Raw genomic sequence first — 24,241 nt, forward strand, 5'->3', positions numbered from 1 at the left:
ACCTTCTGCCAAGCATGTGAACATTTAGGGCTTTTCCCACAGGGAACCGAGGTTTGTAATGGGAGTTAAAGCCCCAGATTTAATTTCTTCCCTCACAAGCTTTGCCTTCTGAACCCACCAGCCCACAAATTCACTCTTGTTCGAGGAACCAAAGACTCCTGCATGACTCACTTCAGTCGCTCAGCCATATCTGACTATTTTCGACCCCATGGACTGCAGCACGCCAGGCCTCCCTGTCCATCACCAACTCTGAAAGCGTACTCAAACTCATGTCCATCAAGTCGGTGATGTCATCCAACCATCTCATCCTCTATCATCCCCTTCTCCTCCTGCCTTCAATCTTTCGTAGCATCAGGGTCTTTTTCAGTGAGTCAGTTCTTCACATCAGGGGCCAAAGTATTGGAGTTTCAGCTTCAGCATCAATCCTTCCAATGAATACCCAGGACTGATTTCCTTTAGGATGGACTGGTTGGATCTCCTTGCAGTCCAAGGGACTCTCAAGAGTCTTCTCCAACACCACAGTTCAAAAGCATCAATTCTTCAGCACTCAGCCTTCTTCACAGTCCAACTCTCACATCCATACATGACTACTGGAAAAACCATAGCCTTGACTAGATGGACCTTAGTTGGCAAAGTAATGTCTCTGCTTTTGAATATGCTGTCTAGGTTGGTCATAACTTTTCTTCCAAGGAGTAAGCGTCTTTTAATTTCATGGCTCCAATCACCATCTGCAGTGATTTTGGAGCCCCAAAAAATAAAGTCTGACACTGTTTCCACTGTTTCCCCATCTATTTCCCATGAAGTGATGGGACCAGATGCCATGATCTTCGTTTTCTGAATGTTGAGTTTTAAGCCAACTTTTTCACTCTCCTCTTTCACTTTCATCAAGAGGCTTTTTAGTTACTCTCCACTTTCTGCCATAAGGGTGGTGTCATCTGCATATCTGAGGTTATTGATATTTCTCCTGGCAATCTTGATTCCAGCTTCTGTTTCTTCCAGTCCAGCGTTTCTCATGATGTACTCTGCATAGAAGTTACATAAGCAGGGCGTTCCTAGCACATGCATATTTGAGGTCTCCTCTTAGCTACTTGCACGACCTCAGTTCAGCTGGGTTAAGGTGGTCTCTAGAGAAGGAAATGGCAACCCACTCCGGTAGTCTTGCCTAGAGAATGCTATGGACAGAGGAGCCTGGCAGGCTAGTCAGTGGGGTCGAAAGAGTCAGACACAACTGGGGCAGCTAAACCGCCGCTACCGAAGTGATCTCAGCAGCTTCCCTCCCCTCCTCACTGACAACATGCTGCTCCTCTGAACAAGGCTTCACTTTCTGTTCAGCTGTCCTGCCAGAACAGGATAAGTCCCCAGCAGGAGTGCCGGTGAAACAGGAGCTTCTCGCCCCTCCCGTGCTCGCCTCAGCTGTGCTTTGGCGTCTGGTACTGGTTTAAGGTCTGCTTGCCCCTGACCGAGCCCCATCAGCCTGTGGGCTCCAGGGACCCGGGTTTGGTTTTGTTTTCCCACCACTGTACTTCCCATGATTACTACAGTGTCGCGTGTACAGTCAGAACTTACCGAGGTAATGAACACTTAGAATCACTGAAAACGTTTCCTAAAAACATCTCCAGGTTTCCCTCATCCCTCCTCGCTGTGAGCAGGGTGAGGGAAAAATCACGGGGAAGGGGCTGCAGACACGTTTAAACTTTGCGGGGGTGGAGGGGGGTAGTTTTCCAGCTGATACCGGTACCATTCCCCTTTGGATTATCAGTCCAAGGATTCCAAATTAAATTGGTGGTAATTACTCAATTAGTCCCCTGGACTGGAAGAAACACAAGCTGGAATCAAGATTGCTGGGAGAAATATCAATAACCTCAGATATGCAGATGACACCACCCTTATGGCAGAAAGTGAAGAGGAACTAAAAAGCCTCTTGATGAAAGTAAAAGAGGAGAGTGAAAAAGTTGGTTTAAAACTCAACATTCAGAAAACGAAGATCATGGCATCCAGTCCCATCACTTCATGGCAAATAGATGGGGAAACAGTGGAGACAGTGTCAGACTTTATTTTTGGGGGCTCCAAAATCACTGCAGATGGTGATTGGAGCCATGAAATTAAAAGACGCTTACTCCTTGGAAGAAAAGTTATGACCAACCTAGACAGCATATTCAAAAGCAGAGACATTACTTTGCCAACTAAGGTCCGTCTAGTCAAGGCTATGGTTTTTCCAGTAGTCATGTATGGATGTGAGAGTTGGACTGTGAAGAAGGCTGAGCACTGAAGAATTGATGCTTTTGAACTGTGGTGTTGGAGAAGACTCTTGAGAGTCCCTTGGACTGCAGGAGATCCAACCAGTCCATTCTGAAGATCAACTCTGGGATTTCTTTGGAAGGATTGATGCTAAAGCTGAAACTCCAATACTTTGGCCACCTCATGCGAAGAACTGACTCATTGGAAAAGACTTTGATGCTGGGAGGGATTGGGGGCAGGAGGAGAAGGGGACGACAGAGGATGAGATGGCTGGATGGCATCACTGACTCAATGGACGCGAGTCTGAGTGAACTCCGGGAGTTGGTGATGGACAGGGAGGCCTGGTGTGCTGCGATTCATGGGGTCACAAAGAGTCGGACATGACTGAGTGACTGAACTGAACTGAACTCAATTAGTCAATTCTGTTGCCTAAGAGAAAACAGTTGATGAGCTTAGCATTTGAATGGTTAGGAGTGGAAAGTAAGCATCTGAGATGAACAGACAGAAGGGAAGCTGAGTGACAGACTGTTCCAGAATGTGTACTGAGAGAACAAGATGCAGTTCAGCGGCCAGCCCACCGCACCACCGGAGCACATGTAGTGACCGACAAGGTGAAGGGAAAGTCGCTACGCCATGTCCGACTCTTTGCAACCCCATGGACTATACAGTCCGTGGAATTCTCCAGGCCAGAATACTGGAGTGGGTAGCCTTTCCCTTCTCCGTGGGATCTTCCCAACCCAGGGATAGAATAGAACCCAGTTCTCCCGCATTGCAGGCGGATTCTTTACCAGCTGAGCCACAAGGGAAGACCGATGACCCTGAATGAAAACATGTAAGGATTTATCAGTGCACTTCTGAAATGTACCCGATGTACTCAGGGCTGAGCAGGAAAGGTGGAGGAATCAAAGGACGCACAAGCCCCTTGCAGATAGATATTCAACGAATATCTACTGAGTTATTTAACCAAAGGAATGGAAACACAGTATGGTTTCTGCCCTCTGGCGCTTAGTGTAACTGAAAGATTATTTATTCAGTGTAACTGAAAGATTAATTACATAAAACAAGTTTTAAAATCATTAAGTATCATACGTTTGTCAAGTTAGGGCTGTGGTATGACTTTTCAACTTACACATATTTCTGCCTTAAAAACTTGGGAAAATGTGCTAGCAATGTAAGGCATAACGTAAATTCTAGAATAATTTCACTTCATTCTAGATAACACAAGCATGCGCATTAAATCATCTTCACGTAAATCATTGCCCCCAAATTTATAATACAATTTTCTCCTAGAAAGCAGGTTAAAATCCTCTTATAAACTGATTATGGAAGAAAAAAAAAAATAGAAGCACAAATTTTAAAACGTTCCATGCAAAAATGTTAACCCTAGCTTTAACCATAAACCAGTTTCTAAAAAGCCTTAGATCCAGGTTGGACTGTTGGCGCGCAAGCGCTAGGTAACACCTTCAGTTGAGTTTTCTTGTTAGGAAGTCACGGAAGCTGTCGAACCTCTGCACGTGACTGACAGCCACCACCTGGCTGCAGCATCTGGCCAGGAGCACCCTAGGGGCCGAGGCTCCCCATGCCTGTTCACGTCCTCACTCCACCCTCCAGCAGTCTGATGTCGGTGGGAGTGGTGGACAGTGTAAAAGGGCTCATTTCTCAAGGTGTGAATACACACAACTGAATGTTAAATCCATCTGTAATTCACACCTCAATGTCATTATTTCAAGTGGTACCTGCTTCCTTCCTGACCACCAGCCAAGGCGGCCTCGTGAGGAGCCAGAGAGCGGAGCCAGCCTGGGGTCAGCGCTGGCAAGGCGTGTCCTTTCTGCGGAACTTGCAACCGCTGACTGCTGCTTTCCCACGCGGTCAGTTATGGGGCTGCCATCTCTGCACCGAGCAGACAACCTGGCTGGTAACAGAAGCTCACTGACTTTTTTACCTCCTGAATAGACTTCTCCAGTAAAGACTATTTTGAAGATCAGTGTAAAAGAATTTTTAAGGAATCATGAATCTTGATTTAGAACACAGATTTGACTTTATTATTTTTATCAGTCTGCATTTTATATCCTATTCATACTTTTGTACCGACTTTCAATAAAATTAATCTGTTTGCATAAAATGATGTTCAGCTCCAATAAAACTGTTAAAAGATTATTTTTAAAATGCAATATTTAAAACATTTGAAATGATAATAAAAATCAACCTGAACCCAGTGATATTTAAAATTATCATGCTATTCTCACAAAAGAGATCAATGCAAAATAGGTATCATCTGATGTTTTCACTCAATTTGTGACATTTCTAATCTCAGACAAGTGTTCTCATTTAAGACTAATGCTTTACCTGCTCCCCGTAAAGACACTGCACTATTACTGCATATTGACTAACGATTGTTCAGTTATTATTTTTCTAAAATTTCACATAAGAATCATTATTTTCATTAACACAAAAATTCTTAATTTTTAAAATATCATTATTTCTTATGCTGTTTTTAAGAAGCCAGCTAATTGAGTTTTGAGGAATTAAAAAAAAAAATAACACAACCCACGAAACACCAGTTCCACATCCTAAGCTGGAGGTCTATGCAACTCACAGCTGGACCAGGTACTAAAACCAAGGGTTGACCACACCATCCCTGAGATTTCCACAGGACACGTCAGCCATCCACACCTGTGGTTCAGTCGCTCAGTTGTGTCCAGTTCTGGCCCCATGGACCGTGCCTACCAGGCTCCTCTGCCCAGTGTAGTCTGTTGTACCCAGCTGCTCACACAGCAGTGCCACCAAAGAAACCAGACTCCAGTCACGTCTGTGTCTAACTGCTCTCCTCAGCCAGTGTAACAGCTGGCTATTCAGGGGATGGACGGAGGGCTGCAGTGGGTAACTCCAGCAGGCGTGCTAAGGCACCTGCCTGATGCCCTTCAGGTCCTCCTGCTTCGGTGTGCTTGTCTAACTTGCACTTGGCCTGCCAGGTCAACTTCTAGAGTATTCGGCCCAGTACAGCTGAGAGAGCCAATTCCTAGGCAGGTTGATAAGATGTCCAGGGGTCCCTGAGGAGAGAGAGGTCTGGGGTTCTCAAGGGAGGAGGAAAAGACGAAAGCTTTTTTTTCTCTACATTCTTTAGTCTTAGTCACATAAAACATTTTTTTCTTTAAGCCCAGAACTGATGATTACACAACAAACAACTCAGTTTAAACTTTGTTCTAAGGTTTATATAACAACAATGTATCCTGCTTGAGGACAGTTTCTCCTTCCTGAAAACCTTCTAATCCTGATATCTTAAAATGTGTATTATGGGAGTGGGTCTGGTAGGATCTCTCTGTTGTTAAATTCTAATCCCGTTATCCTAAAATGTAAATTGTGGGAGTGGGTCTGGTAAAATTTTCACAAACTTGAGAAATTCTTTTATTGTAATAATTAATTAAAAAGTATCTAACCCCCTTGCTAACACTAGTGAGGGGGGCACTCTCTGTCCCCCTTCTGATGTCTGTGTCAGAAGCTTTCTCAGTCCCTTTCCACTTTAATAAAACTCTTGCTCCACAAAAGCTCTTGAGTGATCAACCCTGGTCCCTGGTCCCAAAGTTAAATCTTCTTCGGAGATCACCAATCCAACACCGTTCACCATAAGCTATCACAACGAAGTATCTAATGACAATCAGACTCATAGTTTTTCCTACTTGTGTAACAAAATGCATACATTAAGATAACGTCTGTTTTATTACTTGCAAAATATCTAAACAGTTGGCCCTCTGCATCCGGCCTCAACAGCCACGGGTTCAACCAACTATGGATAGAAAATATATTTTTTAAAGTTTTTACTGTCTAAATATGTTTTTTAAAATTCCAAAAATCAACTATTTAGATAGCATTTACACTGTGTTAGTATTATATGTAATCTAAGAATGACTCAGATTCCGGCTGCCCTGGTGGCTCAGTGGTAAAGAATCCACCTGCCAAAGCAGAAGACGAGGAGACACAGGTTCGATCCCTGGGTCGGGAAGATCCCTTGGAAAGGGAAATGGCAACCCACTCCAGTATTCTTGCTGGGAAAATTCCATGGACAGAGGAGCCTGGCCGGCTACAGTGTGAGGGGCTGCAAAGAGTCAGACACAAGTTAGTGACTGAACAACAACGGAGATGATGTGAAGTATACAGGGGTTACACACAGACCCAGGACAGTTTTCATAAGGGGCGGGAACATCTGAAGACCAGGGCTACTGAAGGGAATTCCTGTGAGGAGGGACTGGACACTTAACACTGCCCATAATACACGTGTCATTTGGAAAACGCAGCTGCTCTCCCACTCTTCTTTACAGACATATTTGTATGAAGACAGAAATCAACATCTGTAGCATCAGCAGGTTTGATTAGCAAACACAGGTACAACAGAGACTGCCCGTGACTCCAACAGCAGTGACGGGGCTCGGCTACATGGTGAGCTGCAGGCCGCCATCCACCACCAGGACGTGCCCTGTCACATACGGAGACTCTAAAAGAAATACGACCGCCTGGGCCACATCAAGGGCGTCTCCAAACCTTCCCAGAGGGATATTCTTCTTTAGATGTTCTTCGTTCAAGTCTTTCGTCATATCTGTGTGAATGAATCCTGAAAGAGAAACGTTTGCCTGTTTAGTTGAAAAGGGTAGACACTAAGAAATATTTGCTCAATTAAAAACATTCACTGCAGGAAATTTAATTTGAGATCATTAATAAATCTTGTTTTAGGAAACAGAATTTTGCTAATAATCAAACATTCGAGTCCTTATTTTTTTTGTTTAATTCAATGAAGAGTTACTCAACACTAAAATATTTGACCACCAAATATTTGGTCTAACTTTTAGCACAATATAGGTGGATGGATACAAACATGAATAAGAATTCCATTCCTCAATTCCATTCCTAAAGTTGAAGCTTCAATGCTTTGGCCACCTGACGTGAACAACTGACTCATTTGAAAAGACCCTGATGCTGGGAAAGACTGAGAGTAGGAGGAGAAGGGGATGACAGAGGATGAGATGGCTGGATGGCATCACTGACTCAAACGACATGAGTTTGAGTCAACTCCGGGAGTTGGTGATGGACAGGGAGGCCTGGCGTGCTGCAGTCCATGGGGTCGCAGAGTTGGGTACGACTGAGTGATTAAACAAGAACAAACTCCTCAATGAACCTGTAAGTCAGGGAGCCTAGCAGTGGCTGCCAGTCCAGAGCTGGGGGCAGAGGCCAGGTTGTGAGGAAGGCAGCTGTCCCTGGTGCTGGCATCTGCTCCTGGACACGATGTTGGACACGCAGAGTAGGAACCTGTCCCAAACCCAGGCACCATTCTCTCACTGCCAGAAGCTTTCTTTTTTTTCTTTTCAAATAATAGACTTTATTTTCTAGAGCAGCTGCAGGTTTACAGAAAAACTGATCAGAAAGGTGAAGGAGTCCCCACACAAGCCCCTATCACACTGCCTCCCCCAGCACCCGCTAAGTATTAACACCCTGCCTGAGTGTGCTACACGACGGACCAACAGAAAGTCACGGCTCACGTCAGGGTTCACCCGCTGGGTTGTACAGCTCTCTGGTTTTGACAAATGTATCACACCATGTATTCACCACTATATGCTCATGGACAGCAGCTTAACTGCCCTAAGTCTATATCTGCAGCTTAAAATTCATACATACCATCTCCCAAAGTCAAATAAAATTTAAAAAATGAAGGAATCAAGTCAAAAGTATGAAACCAGTCTCTAGTGGAACTAGTCCAGGCCCCTACCAAATTTCACTATTATTTTATGCTGCGGCTCATGAACAACATGGTCCTGAATTATAAATACATTCACAACCAGGGCACTGCAAATAAACAGGCTCCTGGACTCTCTGTCACGTCTCAGAAGACCCTCGCAGGGATATCAGTAGTCTGTAAACACTCCATGCACCCACATTTGTGCCTGTACTGTTTCCCAACCTCTGCTCCCTCCTCGACCCCAGAGGACCCTCTCCCAAAGCAATATGCCATTTTATGAAGCTCTGGAAATTCTGCGTTACTGCTCATTTTACTACATACACATGTACAATGAATGCCTTTCAAGCTGGGCTATAAAAATGAAAAACCCTTGTCGGTGCCACTGTACGAAGATGACGTCACTGTGACTGCCACTGACCAGGTAGAGGCTTCGGTGGCTGCAAAGCCATCTCTCCTTCAGCCAGCGAGGGAACGGAGGGACAGGAGCTCAGCTGAGAACATGGGTGCGGCAGCCGCACTCCACATCCATGACCACATGCTTGGTACACTTCTTCCAGACAGGAATGCCTTAGGAACCGATAGTCTTACTCACAAAAGCAAGGGCATGGTTCTTGTCCAGTGAGGGTTTATATCTGTCAGCTCCCAAGGAAATGAACTTCCTTCACCCATTTGTGGCTAGCTATGTTGCTGTTGCTGTTTAGTCGCTCAGCCATGTCAGCCTCTCTCGGGACCGCATGGACTGCAGCCTGCCAGGCTCCTCTGTCCATGGGATTCTCCAGGCAAGAATACTGGAGTGGGCTGCCATTCCTTTCTCCAGGGGGTCTTCCCGACTCAGGGATCAAACCCATGTCTCCTGCATTGGCAGGTGGATTCTTTACCACTGAGCCACCAGGGAAGGCCTGGCTAGTTACAGAGTATAAACAAACAGCATCTCACTTCCATATGGCTTGGTTACTATTTTAGTTTTGAACAGGTTGATCTATAGCAGAGATCTTACATTTAAATAAGACACCAGGATGTCAGCCTCCTTCAGGCATCAGCACCACCACCTGCAGGATAAAGCTCCCTGCTTAGATGTCTGTTCTCTGACACAAGTTCCTAGGACCTAGAAAGACTTAAAATAAGCCCTGACACTTTTTTAGGGAGATAAGACTGTCACCAAAAGCTAGACCAAGATTTTCACGAGAACAAGTGTGTGTGCCCTAATATCACATCTGTGAAAATGCACAGGGAGGTGGCGTGGCAAACCGCTGCCCACAGAAGAGCACCGGAGAGCAGCGAGAGGCATGTCCGCCGCGTCTGCCAAGCTTCTGCAGCACCCGCCAGCCAGCCTCCGCCCCAGTCATGAGCAAAAAGCTCCGCAACTAACAAAGACACCGAGGGTCCCCAGAGAAACCCGTGACTGCTGTGCCATCTGCCCAAATGTCACACGCTTTAGTCCTCAAAGGTTCAGTCCCCTGTGACATGCACTCATGTGCGGGCAAAATGAATCACGCACAAGTACTGCCGCAGTGTCAGCAGCTGAACCAGCAGAAGAGCAGAAGCAACACCAGAAGTGTCCACTGGGAGGCACAGGTCACAGGACCCCCGCGTACCCGTGAAACACACCGCTGGCTTCTACCACCTGAGGACAGACGGCCAGACACCCGTCTTCCGTGGACAGACGGGAGGCGGGTGAGTGGCTGGGGAAGGCTGGGGAGACTGAAGGAAATGGGGACTCCTGAACGCTCGGGGCTCCAGGGTTTCTTTCGGGATGATGAAAATACGTGTTCTCAAGTGGGCCACAGTGATGATGGAACAACTGTGTGACTGCACTCAGCCCAGTACATCAGACCGTCTAAATGGGCGAATTACACTATGTCAGTTACACTGCCAGAAAGCTATTATTTAAGAAGTGAAACAGTTCTACATGTAATCACACGGACTCAACTCCAGCAGAGACTGCTCTATGAGGAAAGCAAGGTACAGACACTCTTACACGCGTGTGTTGTGAATGACACGTGCTGCTGCTACATGAGCGAACAAAGGCTGCTGCAATGGGCGCCCGCATCGCTGAGCCCTGAGGGCCTCCGGGCAGACACCGACGGGCTGCTGCCCACTGCAGGCCGTGCCCTGCGGGACCCCGCCCCAACACTGTGCCTGCAGGGGGCTCAGGATGGGAGCCCAGGACACTGGCCTGGGCGTTAGCTGAGCGCACGTCAGAGGAGTGACTTCAGGGAGCCGAGACACTTGCATCTTCATACACAGAGAAGCACTAAATTTCTTAATTTGAGAGGTCTGGTTTCCTCTAATAAACAATAACCTTGTGATGTTCTGACGACCTGGCTTTCATCACAAAAACTCCCATGTATCTTGGCTCTTTGCATCAGTCCCTTAGAGCTATCGCAGAGGCTGCCTCATGGACAGAACACACACACGTCAGTGGCTTATATATGAAATACAGAGACCACTATACACACACACACACTTTACTGACTTACATATGAAATACAGAGAAAACTACACACGCCACACACACACTTTACTGGGTAATACATGAAATACAGAGAAAACTATACACATCACACACACACTTAACTGGCTTATAGATGAACTGTAGAGAAAATGACACACACACACCACACACACTTCACTAGCTTGTAAGTGAAATACAGAGAAAAGCAGCTGCAGAGGTTGCCTCTGAGGAAGGCACTGAATGGCCAGAAGACAACTCACTTTTCACTGTAAGCTTCTTTGTACCTTTTAATTTTGTACTGGAAAGTAATATCTCTAGAAAGGCTACACACGCACACTCCCCTAACACTCATGAAATTTCCCTTTGGACCAAACGGGGTTCGCACTGTTTAGTGTGTTGCCTTAACAACTGACTGGCTGACAGAATTCAGCATTCCTTCTCCGGCGTTTCCACAGCATCATGCGGGCGCCTACTTTGCATTCATCACATGGCAGTGTGATGATCTGTTTACACGCCTGTCTTTCCCACTGCACTTATTTCCCTGTGACACAAACACCTTATTCGTGTTTATAATCTGGAGCACTGCCAACCCTGGCACACGGGACACACTCGGGGAGTCTGCTGAATAAGTTACTAGAAGTGAGGCACACTTGCATCATGCTCAAAGCATGCAGCTTGCAGCTCACTGTGACCCAGAGCTGACTCTCCATCACCCACGCTACCACAATCCAAACAGCGGGAAGCACGTAACAGACGCCCCCAACCCACAAACCATCTACTTTGCACATTAAAGTCGGCTAACAATAACACCCAACTGGGCCGCACGAAGCGCGCGCACACACACAGCACCGTCAAGACCACAGGGCCACTACGGGATTACCTTTAAAAAAAGAATGCACCTATCGAGTCACTTCTCAAATGTTTACGGATATGGAGCCACTCAATGGGGACACAGGCCACTGCTGACAGTGCCCCAGTCCCTGCTGGTGGGCAGCTCTGGGCCACACTGGGCAGAGTGGCCCAGGTCGCCCTCAGCCTCCTCACGAACCCCCAGCGCACCAGCCGCAGTGCCCTCAGCAAGCTGGGACAGAGGTCCCGTGGCAGCCAGCAAAACTACAGGAGGGTATCCATTGTCTTTGAAAGCACAATAACCAAGCCTACCGTCATACCAGCTCACGAGTGATAACGCAGATTTGAGTTTTAGCACCTTTTTATTAGTCTCAACTAATCCAGGCAATATTTATGAACTAGTAATTTGTCAAAAGGCAAATAACATAAAGGTAAAAGTTATAAAATTGGAAGATCCAGACAGTTTAGAAAGATCATATTATGAAAAACACAGAAAGACCTAAAGTTTGTACGATATAAAAGGAATCACACAGAGGCCCCTTCACTCACTAAAGAAGCAACTACAGCTACAATCACTGTTAAAATCGACTACTTCAGAGTCACTTTTCAAAAGAATTTCTCCCTCCTAAGTCTGGGTAAAGTATCTTTTTTCCTTCAAATTCCTCTCTGTGTTGAAACTCTGATGTGAACATGGGGTAGCTCTCTGAGGCACAGTGACACCCAGTGAAAGGCATCTTCTCCATTGTGAAAACAAACGTATGTGACCTGTGATATTAATCCTTTCTTCTCTACAAACACCGGCTTTCTGGAGTACAGGCTGACCTTGATTTAGGGGCCTTGCAGATACTGCATTTTTGGTTTTTTTACAAGTTGCAGGTTTGTGGTAACTCTGGATCAAGCAAGTCGATCAGTGTCATTTTCCCAACAGCCTTTGCTCAGTTCACGACTCTGGGTCACATTTTGGTGGTTCTTACAGTATTTCTGACTTCTCATTATTACTGTATTTGCTGTGCTGTCTGTAATCAGTGACCACTGATGTCAGCACTACAGACTGACTCACTGAAGGTTCAGATGATGGTGAGCATTTTTTAGCAATAAAGTAGTTTTTAGTTTATTTTTAACTGGAGGATAATTGCTTTACAATGTTGTGTTGGTTTCTGCCGTTCAACAACATCAATCAGCCACAGGTACATATATAAACCCTCCCTCGAGATCCTGCCTCCCACCCCCCCTCCCATCTCAGCTCTCCAGGTTGTCAGAGCAGTGGGATGAGCTCTGCGTGTTAGACAGAAACTTCCCATTAGCCATCTATTTTACATACAGTAATACATGTTTCAACTTCCCTGGTGGCTCAGACAGCAAGGTCTGATGCTGTGAAGAGCAATATTGCATAGGAACCTGGAATGTTAGGTCCATGAATCAAGGCAAATTGGAAATGGTCAAACAGGAGATGGCAAGGGTGAACATCAACATTCTAGGTTTCAGAGAACTAAAATGGACTAGAATTGGGGAATTTAACTCAGATGACCATTATATCTACTACTGTGGGCAGGAATCCCTCAGAAGAAATGGAGTAGCCATCATGGTCAACAAAAGAGTCCGAAATGCAGTATTTGAACAATCTCTGTTCGTTTCTAAGGCAAACCATTCAAAATCACAGTAATCCAAACCTATGCCCCAACCAGTAATGCTGAAGAAGCTGAAGTTAAACGGTTCTATGAAGACCTTCAAGACCTTTTAGAACTAACACCCAAAAAAGATGTCCTTTTCATTATAGGGCACTGGAATGCTAAAGTAGGAAGTCAAGAAACACCTGGAGTAACAAGCAAATTTGGCCTTGGAATGCGGAATGAAGCAGGGCAAAGGCTAATAGAGTTTTGCCAAGAGAGTGCACTGGTCATAGCAAACACCCTCTTCCAACAACACAAGAGAAGACTCTACACATGGACATCACCAGATGGTCAACACCAAAATCAGATTGATTATATTTTCTGCAGCCAAAGATGGAGAAGCTCTATACAGTCAGCAAAAACAAGACCAGGAGCTGACTGTGGCTCAGATCATGAACTCCTTATTGCCAAATTCAGACTCAAATTGAAGAAAGTAGGGAAAACTGCTAGACCATTCAGGTATGACCTAAATCAAATCCCTTATGATTATACAGTGGAAGTGAGAAATAGATTTAAGGGCCTAGATCTGATAGATAGAGTGCCTGATGAACTATGGATGGAGGTTTGTGACACTGTACAGGAGACAGGGATCAAGACCATCCCCATGGAAAAAAATGCAAAAAAGCAAAATGGCTGTCTGGGGAGGCCTTACAAATAGCTGTGAAAAGAAGAGAGGTGAAAAGCAAAGGAGAAGAGGAAAGATATACCCATCTGAATGCAGAGTTCCAAAGAATAGCAAGGAGAGATAAGAAAGCCTTCTTCAGTGATCAATGCAAAGAAATAGAGACAAACAACACAATGGGAAAGACTAGAGATCTCTTCAAGAAAATTAAGAGATACCAAGAGAACATTTCATGCAAAGATGGGTTCGATAAAGGACAGAAATGGTATGGACCTAACAGAAGCAGAAGATATTAAGAAGAGGTGGCAACAATACACAGAAGAACTATACAAAAAAGATTTTCACGACCCAGATAATCACGATGGTGTGATCACTTATCTAGAGCCAGACATCCTGGAATGTGAAGTCAAGTGGGCCTTAGGAAGCATCACTACGAACAAAGCTAGTGGAAGTGGAATTGCATTATTTCAGTTGAGCTGTTTCAAATCCTAAAAGATGATGCTGTGAAAGTGCTGCACTCAATATGCCAGCAAATTTGGAAAACTCAACAGTGGCCACAGGATTGGAAAAAGTCAGTTTTCATTCCAATCCCAAAGAAAGGCAATGCCAAAGAATGCTCAAACTACCGCACAATTGCACTCATCTCACTTGCTAGCAAAGTAATGCTCAAAAGTCTCCAAGCCAGGCTTCAATAGTATGTGAACCATGAACTTCCAGATGTTCAAGCTGGTTTTAGAAAAGGCAGAGGAACCAGAGATCAAATTGCCAACATCCGCTGGATCATTGAAAAAGCAAGAGAGTTCCAGAAAAACATCTATTTCTGCTCTATTGACTACGCCAAAGCCTTTGACTGTGTGGATCACAACAAAGTGTGGAAAATTCTGAGAGGTGGGAATACCAGACCCTGACCTGCCTCTTGAGAAACCTATATGCAGGTCAGGAAGCAACAGTTAGAACTGGACATGGAACAACAGACTGGTTCCAAATCAGGAAAGGAGTACATCAAAGCTGTATATTGTCACCCTGCTTATTTAACTTATATGCAGAGTACATCATACAAAATGCTGGGCTGGATGACGCACAAGTTGGAATCAAGATTGCCAGGAGAAATATCAATAACCTCAGATATGCAGATGACACCACCCTGATGGCAGAAAGTGAAGAACTAAAGAGCCTCCTGATAAAAGTGAAAGAGGAGAGTGAAAAATCTGCCTTAAAACTCAACACTCAGAAAACGAAGATCATGGTATCCAGTCCCATCACTTCACAGTAAATAGATGGGGAAACAAGGGAAACAGTGACAGACTTTATTTTCTTGGGCTCCAAAATCACTGCAGATGGTGATTGTAGCCGTGAAATTAAAGACGCTTGCTTCTTGGAAGAAAAGCTATGACCAACCTAGACAACATGTTAAAAAGCAGAGACATTACTTTGCCAACAAAGGTCCGTCTCATCAAAGCTATAGTTTTTCCAGTAGTCACGTATGGATATGAGAGTTGAACCATAAGGAAGGCTGAGTGATGAAGAATTGATGCTTTTGAACTGTGGTGTTGGAGAAGACTCAAGAGTCCCTTGGACTGCAAGGAGATCCAAGCAGTCCATCCTAAAGGAAACAAGTCCTGAATATTCATTGGAAGGACTGATGCTGAAGCTGAAACTCCAATACTTTGGCCACATGATGCAAAAAACCAACTCACTGGAAAAGACCCTGATGCTGGAAAAGATTGAAGGTGGGAGGAGAAGGGGACGACAGAGGAGGAAATGGTTGGATGGCATCACCAGTGTGATGGACATGAGTTTATGTAGGCTCCAGGAATTGGTGATGGACAGGGAAGCCTGGCATGCTGTAGTCCACGGGGTCACAAAGAGTCGGACACGACTAAAAAACTGAATTGATATGTACCTCAGCTTCTTTATCCATTCAGCTATTGATTGACATCTAGGTTGCTTCCATGTCCTAGCTACTGTAAATAGTGCTACAGTGAACACTGGTGTACATGTGTCTTATTGAGCAATGTGGAGCGTATTTTCACGTGTTTATTGCTCATCTGGATTTCTTCTTGGCAGACATGTCTGTTTAGGTCTTCTCATTTTTTGATTGGGTTGTTTGTGTTTCCCATATTGAGCTGCATGAGCTGCTTATATATTTTAGAGATTAATTCTTTGTCAATTGTTTGCTTGCAATTATTTTCTCCCATTCTGAGGGTTGCCTTTCCATCTTATTTATAGTGTCTTTTGCTGTGCAAAAGCTTACAAGTTTAATTAGGTCTCATTTGCTTTTTTTTTTAAATTTCCATTACTTTAGGAGATGGGTCCAAGAGGATCCGATCTTGTGGTACTTTTAAATCAAGGTATGAACATTGGTTTTTTAGATACAGTGTTACTGCACATTTCGTAGACTCCAGTACAGCATAAGCATAATTTTTATGTGCTTCGGGAAACTACGCTTGCTGACTGCTTCAGTGCGACACGCGTTCTGCCGGGGTCTGGAACCACGCCCGCAGAGTCTCTCAGGTTCTCAGTAAGCCAGCTACTGCAGGCGATCATCTCACGATATGTGCGCAGGGCATCACCAAGGCAGCCTCGTTGGACTACCTCCTCTGATTCGTGCTGTTATGAAAAGCACATTGTACGACAGTGCTATTCAGATATTTTAAATATAAAGATGTGTTATTTCTTTAATCTAGATGCAGGGACTACATTAGGGAGTGGATGCATTGTTTGAAAAGTTCTGCTTTGACAGACTGATGACATCTGAATTAGCAAACACTGTATCCCAGTGAGCAGCAAGTCGATAACACATCCCCAAAGAGGACAAAGACAATTAAAACGCAAACAGTTCTGCAAAGGGATACAACTTGGGCTCGACTGCAGTATATATGTCACCAATACGCCTCACCCCATTTACTTGACATTCGTACATTCAGTTCTTGAGAGTTCCAACTTACGCCTGACTTTAAAATGGGGAGTTTCTCTTGTGTCCAGCAGAGATACAGCATGCCTGGCCTGAGTCTCAGCCCCCAGCCCCATCAGACAGAGTTCAAACCCCACCATCACCATGCTCCATGTTCCTTGTGGGGTCCCTGCTCCTGTCCCCAGACCCCTGAGAAGTGCTTGGTGACAATGGTGTCCTTACTAACACAAGACCAGTCTTTGCTATTATTTTATAAAACCATGCTGCTAAGTCGCTTCAGTCGTGTCCAACTCTGTGCAACCCCATAGACGGCAGCCCACCAGGCTCCCCCGTCCCTGGGATTCTCGAGGCAAGAACACTGGAGTGGGTTGCCATTTCCTTCTCCAAAGCATGAAAGTGAAAAGTGAAAGTGAAGTCGCTCAGTCGTGCCCGACTTAGCGACCCCATGGACTGCAGCCTACCAGGCTCCTCTGTCCATGGGATTTTCCAAGGCAAGAGTACTGGAGTGGGTTGCCATTGCCTTCTCCGTTTATAAAACCATAGATTCACATAAATTAAAAGAAAAAAGTTTCCACTCACCTGGTGCAACTACATTCACTCTAATTTTCTTTTTTGCTACTTCTTTGGCAAGAGCACGTGAAAATCCGACTAATCCTCCTTTACTGGCACTGTATACAGACTGGCCAGAATTGCCTTTTAAACCAATAACACTTCCTAGAAAAAGAAATGAGAGCAAATTCAAACCACATTCATAGGGTCATTATTCTGCACGTTCAGACAGTCTGTAGTAAACAGACAAGATATAAGCCCTTACCTTTTGCTAAAATGAGGAATACTAACGATTGTCATTTGAGTAGCAAGACTTAAGAGTCTGAGTCTGCTCAGAAACAGGGGCCAAAAGAAGCTCATGTAGAACCCAGAGGACTAGGCAGGGGCTGAGAATTGATCCACTAAATGACAGGCACTTCATACTCATCTCTGAGGAGGTGGAACATGATAAAAAGTCTACAGAGTTTATAGAGGCTTCCAGGAGGAAGAGGTTAAAACCAGAACAGATAAGCCAGGTAAAGACTGATTTTATGACGTACAACACAGGCATGAAGTTTTTATTTCCAGCTAAAAAACAGTTCATTTGAAGATAAATTTTATTAAATTTCAACTACTGTTGATTAAATTAGCAAAGCTTCTACTGTAAACTTTTTGTAAAATTGTAATTTAGTTACCTTCAGAGATGTATCAACTTGTACTGCCTAATATAAAGATTCTTGGGTGGCTCAATTATATGAATTTGAAAGAATAATTTATAACCCAAGTATCCACTGTATGCAAATAAATTCTTGCAGAACAGAAGTTGGGGAAGTCATTTTCTGCATCAGTGACCTGTATATGTAATGTAGGGTAAGGGAGTTAGAGAAGACAAGGTTTGGAAAAAGAACCAGACCAGCACTTTACAGGAACAGATCACCTTTAATGAGGCGAGAAGGGGCAGCACTCAGATTAGTGAGCTGCTGCACTAACCCAAGGAAAGAGTAAGTATATATAGGCATTTATGTGGAAAGCTACTGTCTTAAGGGGACCTGTTCTTCTCCAAGGTTGTTCAGAGTAGTTATCTCTTAAATGGCTGGGGCAAGGAATTCTGGAGATCGGCCAGAGGCTGGACAGGCTGGGAGCTGGTAATCAACCTTGATGTCCATTTTTTCCTTTGGGTGAGAGAGTTCTTTGTTTTACACAGAATGGTGGTGAGGACCTGGCTGCTGCTGCTGCTAAGTCACTTCAGTCGTGTCTGACTCTGTGCGACCCCAGAGATGGCAGTCCACCAGGCTCCCCCATCCCTGGGATTCTCCAGGCAAGAACACTGGAGTGGATTGCCATTTCCTTCTCCAATGCATGACAATGAAAAGTGAAAGTGAAGTTGCTCAGTCATGTCCAACTCTTAGCAACCCCATGGACTGCAGCCCACCAGGCTCCCCTGTCCATGGGATTTTCCAGGCAAGAGTACTGGAGTGGGGTGCCATTGCCTTCTCTGGGGGAGGAACTGGAGGGGAGTTTTAACTCCAGGCTATCTTGAGCCATGTAACTTTCCTTCATGTAATATAAAAAGTAACCAAGAACCTCACAAAATTTTTGATAAAGTAATTTAATTTTAGAAAAAAAAAAAACACTCCAAATACTTCTTATGATCAGCAAGTCCAAGAATAAAATATTTATCCGTATTAGGTGTTACATGTTAGTTAATGACAAAGGAAGAGAAAGGAGGAGTACACAGAGAGTGAAAAAGACACTCTGATCAGACAGAGGAAATGCAGGTGGATAGAGAAAGGGGTTTGGGGGAGGAAGAGAAACAAGGAGAAACACAAAAAAGAAAAGTACAGATTTGGAGGCAAGGCTGAGCAGGAGGCTTGAGCAGCCGTGGTTCCACCACACACAGCTGTTCCTCTGGGAAGTGGTAACTTCTGAAATACCAACGTCCTTTCCAGAAATTTACAGTAACCCCTTTGGTCATAAGAGACCCCTGCTGCTGCTGCTGCTGCTAAGTCGCTTCAGTCGTGTCCGACTCTGTGCGACCCCATAGACGGCAGCCCACCAGGCTCCTCCGTTCCTGGGATTCTCCAGGCAAGAACACTGGAGTGGGTTGCCATGTCCTTCTCCAATGCATGAAAATGAAGAATTAAAGTGAAGTCGCTCAGTCGTGTCCGACTCTTAGCGACCCCATGGACTATAGCCTATCAGGCTCCTCCACCCATGGGATTTTCCAGGCAAGAGTACTGGAGTGGGGTGCCATAGAGACCCCTAACTTATTTTCAATAGTCTATTTTATTGACTTACAGCACAAGTCTAAAAGTCTGCATGTAAGCAAAAGGCTGATATGGGATTTGTTTTGTGCATGTCTAAAGAGGGGATGTTTCAGAGCTGAACAAATACACCCCCTTTACCAGGAGAGATGTGCATGGTAGTATACCAGCTTACAAGAACCCAGATCATTACCTGGCTATGTCAGAAAGCAAAAGTCAGCTCAGTTACTAATCTTTCAGAAGAAAATCGACCTCTCATGTTTTTAAGGGTAAATGTCCAAAACGTTCTAATTCTTATTAGCACAATAATCTTTCCTTTAGTCAGTTTCAAAAAGGAAGCACTCTGTATTCTGGCTTGGAAAGACACTTCCTGTTTTAGAGCAGGGTCACTTACTCTAAGGAGCCGCATCCCTTTTTTGTGGCCTATAAGGTATCAGCGCTTAAATGGGAGGTGGCGGGCATGCTGCTATCCTCAATTTACCACGTTGAAACAAAATCTCAAGTCACTCTGCATTTTAAAGTCTACAGGCACACACTCCACTCTGCCCTATGGGGCAGGTGAACTGAAGCCCAGGAGTTACTTAACATCCATTCTAAACACTGAAAGGTTCTCCTCTTAAGTAAACCTCCTCACAGACCTCTGTGCTGGATTTACTAGTGACACACACAGCTGCTGCGGAGGTCATTTTTTAGCCCTCACCAACTGCAAGTTTTTCTTTCCTTGATCACATTTTGAAAATGTGGTTTCATGTAAGAATCAGGGTGCCCAATTTTTCTTAAACATGCAAGAGAGCGGGTCAAACTGAAGCACATTTGTGCACAGCAACAACCTGCTGGACTGGAGCTATTCCACACAGCCTCTGGACACCAAAGCCGGGTGCCTCAGGTCAGGCATCTCCCGGCAGTGCTGTCACTTCCCAGTACCTGGTGGTGTCACTCCAGGTGCCACCAGAAGGACGTGAATGGGTGATTCCTGTTTCACCTGTTAACCAGTTTATGAAATGCTTTTTCCATGGGTAATAAAGACACATTCTGTCCAAGTTTCACAGGTGAATAAACTCCAAATCAGCTGATTAAATTTCTGTGGTGCCATGAGATAATACTGTACACGCAGGGGCCAAGACTCACCTACGTTCACAATGGACCCTCTCTGCTGTTTGATCATCGTCTTCAGGGCAGCTCTACAGGTCAGCATGCAGCCCAGGAGGTTAGTATGGAGCTGAGACAGCATATCTTCAGTATTTGTCCGTACTAAGAGGCTATCCCTACCAAAAAAGCAAAATCAAACCAAAACAATCCCATGTGACTTAAACATGGGGCAAGACAAATTAGAAAGTCAAGAAATAGAGAACATTTTTTTTTCTAAAAGTAGAATATAAGAAGAGATTTGCCTCTGAGTTAGAACACCTGGAGAGCCCATTTTAAACTTGATCTGTGAGGAAACATATAGTCACAACAGTGGTAACCCAAAAGGAAGTACTAACTGGGAAGAAAACAAGAGAATCTTCTGGATTTCTGGTAAAGTTCTTCAGCTCAATATGGGTGTTGATTACAATGTTAAAACTAAACTGTACCCTTAATATGTACACTTCCCAGGCATCATATTACACCTGTACTACACACACATGTAACTATTCCAATAGTACACGTTTAGTTCAAAAGGGTTTTTTTCCTCTGTAATAACATTTTGACACACACAAAAACTAAATGAAACCTTATTATAATCTCAATATAAAACAATGATAAGAGAGTGCAGCCTGACAGACCAAATTTTAAAATACATAACTTTTCTTCCAATTAGAAGTAAAACAAGTTAATATACTAACTCATATTGATCAAAAGAAAATTAGGAGGAAAAAAAATTAGAAATGTACTTAAATTTGTGACCAACCTGTTAATTCCAGCTGCATTTACCAAGAAATTAACACGACCTAAATTTTTCTCTATCTCTTCAAATGTATTTTGAACATCATGTTCTTTGGCAACATCACAGCTCAATGCCAAATGATCTCCTACACAACAAAATTAAACTAGAGTTACTAATAAAGTATACCTTGGTTGTAGAAATGATTCAGTACACATTCATCAAACATCTACTATGAGCTAGTGTCAGTGAAGTGAAGTCGCTCAGTCATGTCCAACTCTTTGCGATCCCATGGACTGTAGCCTACCAGGCTCCTCCATCCATGGGATTTTCCAGGCAATAGTACTAGAGGGGGGTGCCATTTCCTTCTCCAGGGGATCTTCCCGACCCAGGGATGGAACCTGGGTCTCCCGCATTGTAGACAGACGCTTTACCATCTGAGCCACCAGGGAAGTCCTATGAGCTAGTGTAGTAGTGTCAATTATTCAGTCATGTCCCACTCAGGAGGGTCTGACTCTTTGCAACCTTTTGGACTGTAGCCCCCCAGGCTCCTCTATCCATGGAATTCTCCAGGTAAAAATACTGGAGTGGGTAGCCATTTCCCTTCTCCAGGTGATCGTCCCAACCCAGGGATCCAAACTGAGTCTTCCTGCCTTGCAGAGGGATTCTTCACCGTCTGAGCCACCAGGGAGGCCTTAGATCTGTTCTATCCAGAACTCGAGATAAAGGACGATTGAGTCCCAGATTCCTCATCTCGAGTTCAGTCTAAGAAACTGGATGGAGGAAGGTGCGGAACAAGCAGAAGCAAAGTGATGCAACAGAATGTAAACCCTAAAACACTTAAGGGGGAGCACCTTCCCCATGTTCGTAACACTTTGTATGGGTCACCTACAAATAGTTACAGTTTTGACACTGACCCTATGCCATTTAACTCAGCAGTTCTCTCAGTTTTATATTCCTGTTTTGTAAACTTGAGATAGTCCCATTGGCTTAGCAGTAAAAAATCCGCCTGCAATACAGGAGGCACAAGAGACACGAGTTCAATCCCAGGGTTGGGAAGATCCCCTGGAGAAGGAAATGGCATCCCACTCCAGTATTCTTGCCTGGAAAATTCCATGGATAGAGGAGCCTGGGGGGGCAACAGTCCAAAAGGTTGCAAAGAGTCAGACCCGACTGAACACGCTTGCATATATACGCTTAATGTTTAATTCAGTTACATTCTTGTCGAACTGGTTTCCTGGCTTTGAAATAAACTCTAGGGTTTTTCTGTTTAACTATAGCACAATCTTATACGGTTATTATTATAGCGTGACTATTAGAAGAGATGAAACAAAGCAGGAAGCTGTTTTTTAAAATGCTGAAATCACAAATCATGAAAAAAATTTTACTAAAAACTGTTACGTTTTTTTAAAAGTCCACTTTCTGGAATGTTTAAATACAAAAAAAAAAAAAAAAGAAAATTAAGCTTCAAAGAAAGCACTCTTTATTCGACATTATACCACTTAACACTGCCATTTTTTTTTTAAAAAAAGGTAAACAATTATTTTCTGGCTAACCTTGCGTGGTACATTCACACTAAAATTACCTTCTTAAACCTCTGGAGACCTATGTGAAGAAAGGTGCCCCGACAGTGAACGAGGTGCCTCTGAGCCCAGCCCTCCTAACTCTAGCTGCGAGCTCGATCCTTCACAGCACCCCGTCTCACTACCAGCCAGAGACTAAATTCGCAAAGCAACTGCGAACCCATTCCTAACAGACAGGGGGGGATGAAATTTTAGCGGAGTTTGGCGGAACGCTCTCACTGTCCCTCGGCGAAGGGCATCAGGGCCTAACAGTGCTTCCACGCTGTGGACGCCGGGAAGCGAGCCCACGCACACCACGTACTAGCGCAGCCGCCAGCGGCCCGAGGCGGCGCTGCCTGCGCATGCGCACACGCGCGGGCCTCCGCGCGAGACGCGAGCGCGTCTGCGCCGCCCCTCGCCCAGCATGGCGGGGGGGGGCGCCCAAGACGGCTTCTCGTACCCACACTGGCCGCGCGAAGAGGGGGTGCGACCCCGGTCGGTACCCACCGCCCAGGTCCCCGGCCGCGGCTCTGGCCCCCTCCAGATTCCGGGCGACGATGGCCAATCGATAGCCTCTCTGGGCCATCAAGCGGGCCACCGCCCTGCCGATGCCCCGGGAGCCTCCGAACACGGCGCACACCTTGTCCATCTGGGACGCGGAGCCGCAGGCCCGGGGGAAGAGGCTACAGGAGACGACCCTTCCCAACGGCCTCGCAGATTCACACAGCGCGGCGCGCTCAAACTGAATCGCGGGCCCACGGCTCTCGCCGCCGGATTGGAACCGGTGCGGGCCCACAAACCCAGAGCGCCACGACCGCTAGTCACGTTGGCGCGTCGACGTCACCGCGCACGTGCTCCGGGCGGCGCGCCCCCGGCGAATGCCAACGTGGGCCGGCGGGACAGTACAAGGGCCGCACTGCACGCTGGGACTTGTAGTCTTGGTGCAGGCGGAAGGGCGTGGGGCGGTGCTGGGAGAGAAGGGCTCCAGACTCGGGGCGGGGGGGGCTGCCCTGTAGGAAGTGGTCTTTGGGCATCGGGGTTGCTAACACACTGGATTCTGGATGTTATGGGTTAAATCAAGGTCGTGCCGGGCAGGGATTCGGGGATGAGGACCCGGATATGTGCTCCAGGTTGTGTTCGGCTGAGACCCAAAGGAGTGGCACGTGCGTCAGACTGCCAGCAGACCTCAGTCCTCCTGTTGTGGAATTTGATTCCTGTGCCTGCCTGCATATCTTGCATTGCACGCAGATTCTTTACCATCTGAGCCACCAGGGAAGCCCGTCAAACCAAAATTTTGGAGTTTGGAGCAGAACGTTTTATTGCAAGGCTGTAATAGGGAACAACAAATCTGACCCCATATTGGGTCAATTGTTTTACTGTAACCTTTGTAGTCTATGGTTTCTGCTTTGGGTTAAGAATGTTGCCTATAGCCTAAAATATACAGGCGAACCCATAATCAAGTCTCTGCCCTTTAAAAGTTAACATTTTTCCAACCAAAAGTTTTAAAACAGAGAATAACATTTGTCTTGTAGGTTTATAGGGTCTTTGTG

General features: G+C 45.3%; 1 protein-coding gene across 1 annotated transcript; it reads right to left on the bottom strand.

Annotated features, from left to right (window-relative positions):
- Positions 1 to 3,244: 3,244 nt before the first annotated feature.
- Positions 3,245 to 23,503, bottom strand: CBR4 (carbonyl reductase 4). Its single transcript, XM_052644653.1, has 5 exons — positions 23,199 to 23,503; positions 21,157 to 21,277; positions 20,394 to 20,530; positions 17,053 to 17,187; positions 3,245 to 6,844 (listed from the first exon to the last, which is right to left on the bottom strand). The coding sequence occupies exons 1-5, from the start codon at positions 23,338 to 23,340 to the stop codon at positions 6,666 to 6,668; spliced, it is 714 nt and encodes a 237-aa protein (XP_052500613.1). The 5' UTR covers positions 23,341 to 23,503; the 3' UTR covers positions 3,245 to 6,665.
- Positions 23,504 to 24,241: the final 738 nt, after the last annotated feature.

This window comes from Budorcas taxicolor, chromosome 8 (genome assembly GCF_023091745.1).
Source record: "Budorcas taxicolor isolate Tak-1 chromosome 8, Takin1.1, whole genome shotgun sequence".
Taxonomy (NCBI): domain Eukaryota; kingdom Metazoa; phylum Chordata; class Mammalia; order Artiodactyla; family Bovidae; genus Budorcas; species Budorcas taxicolor.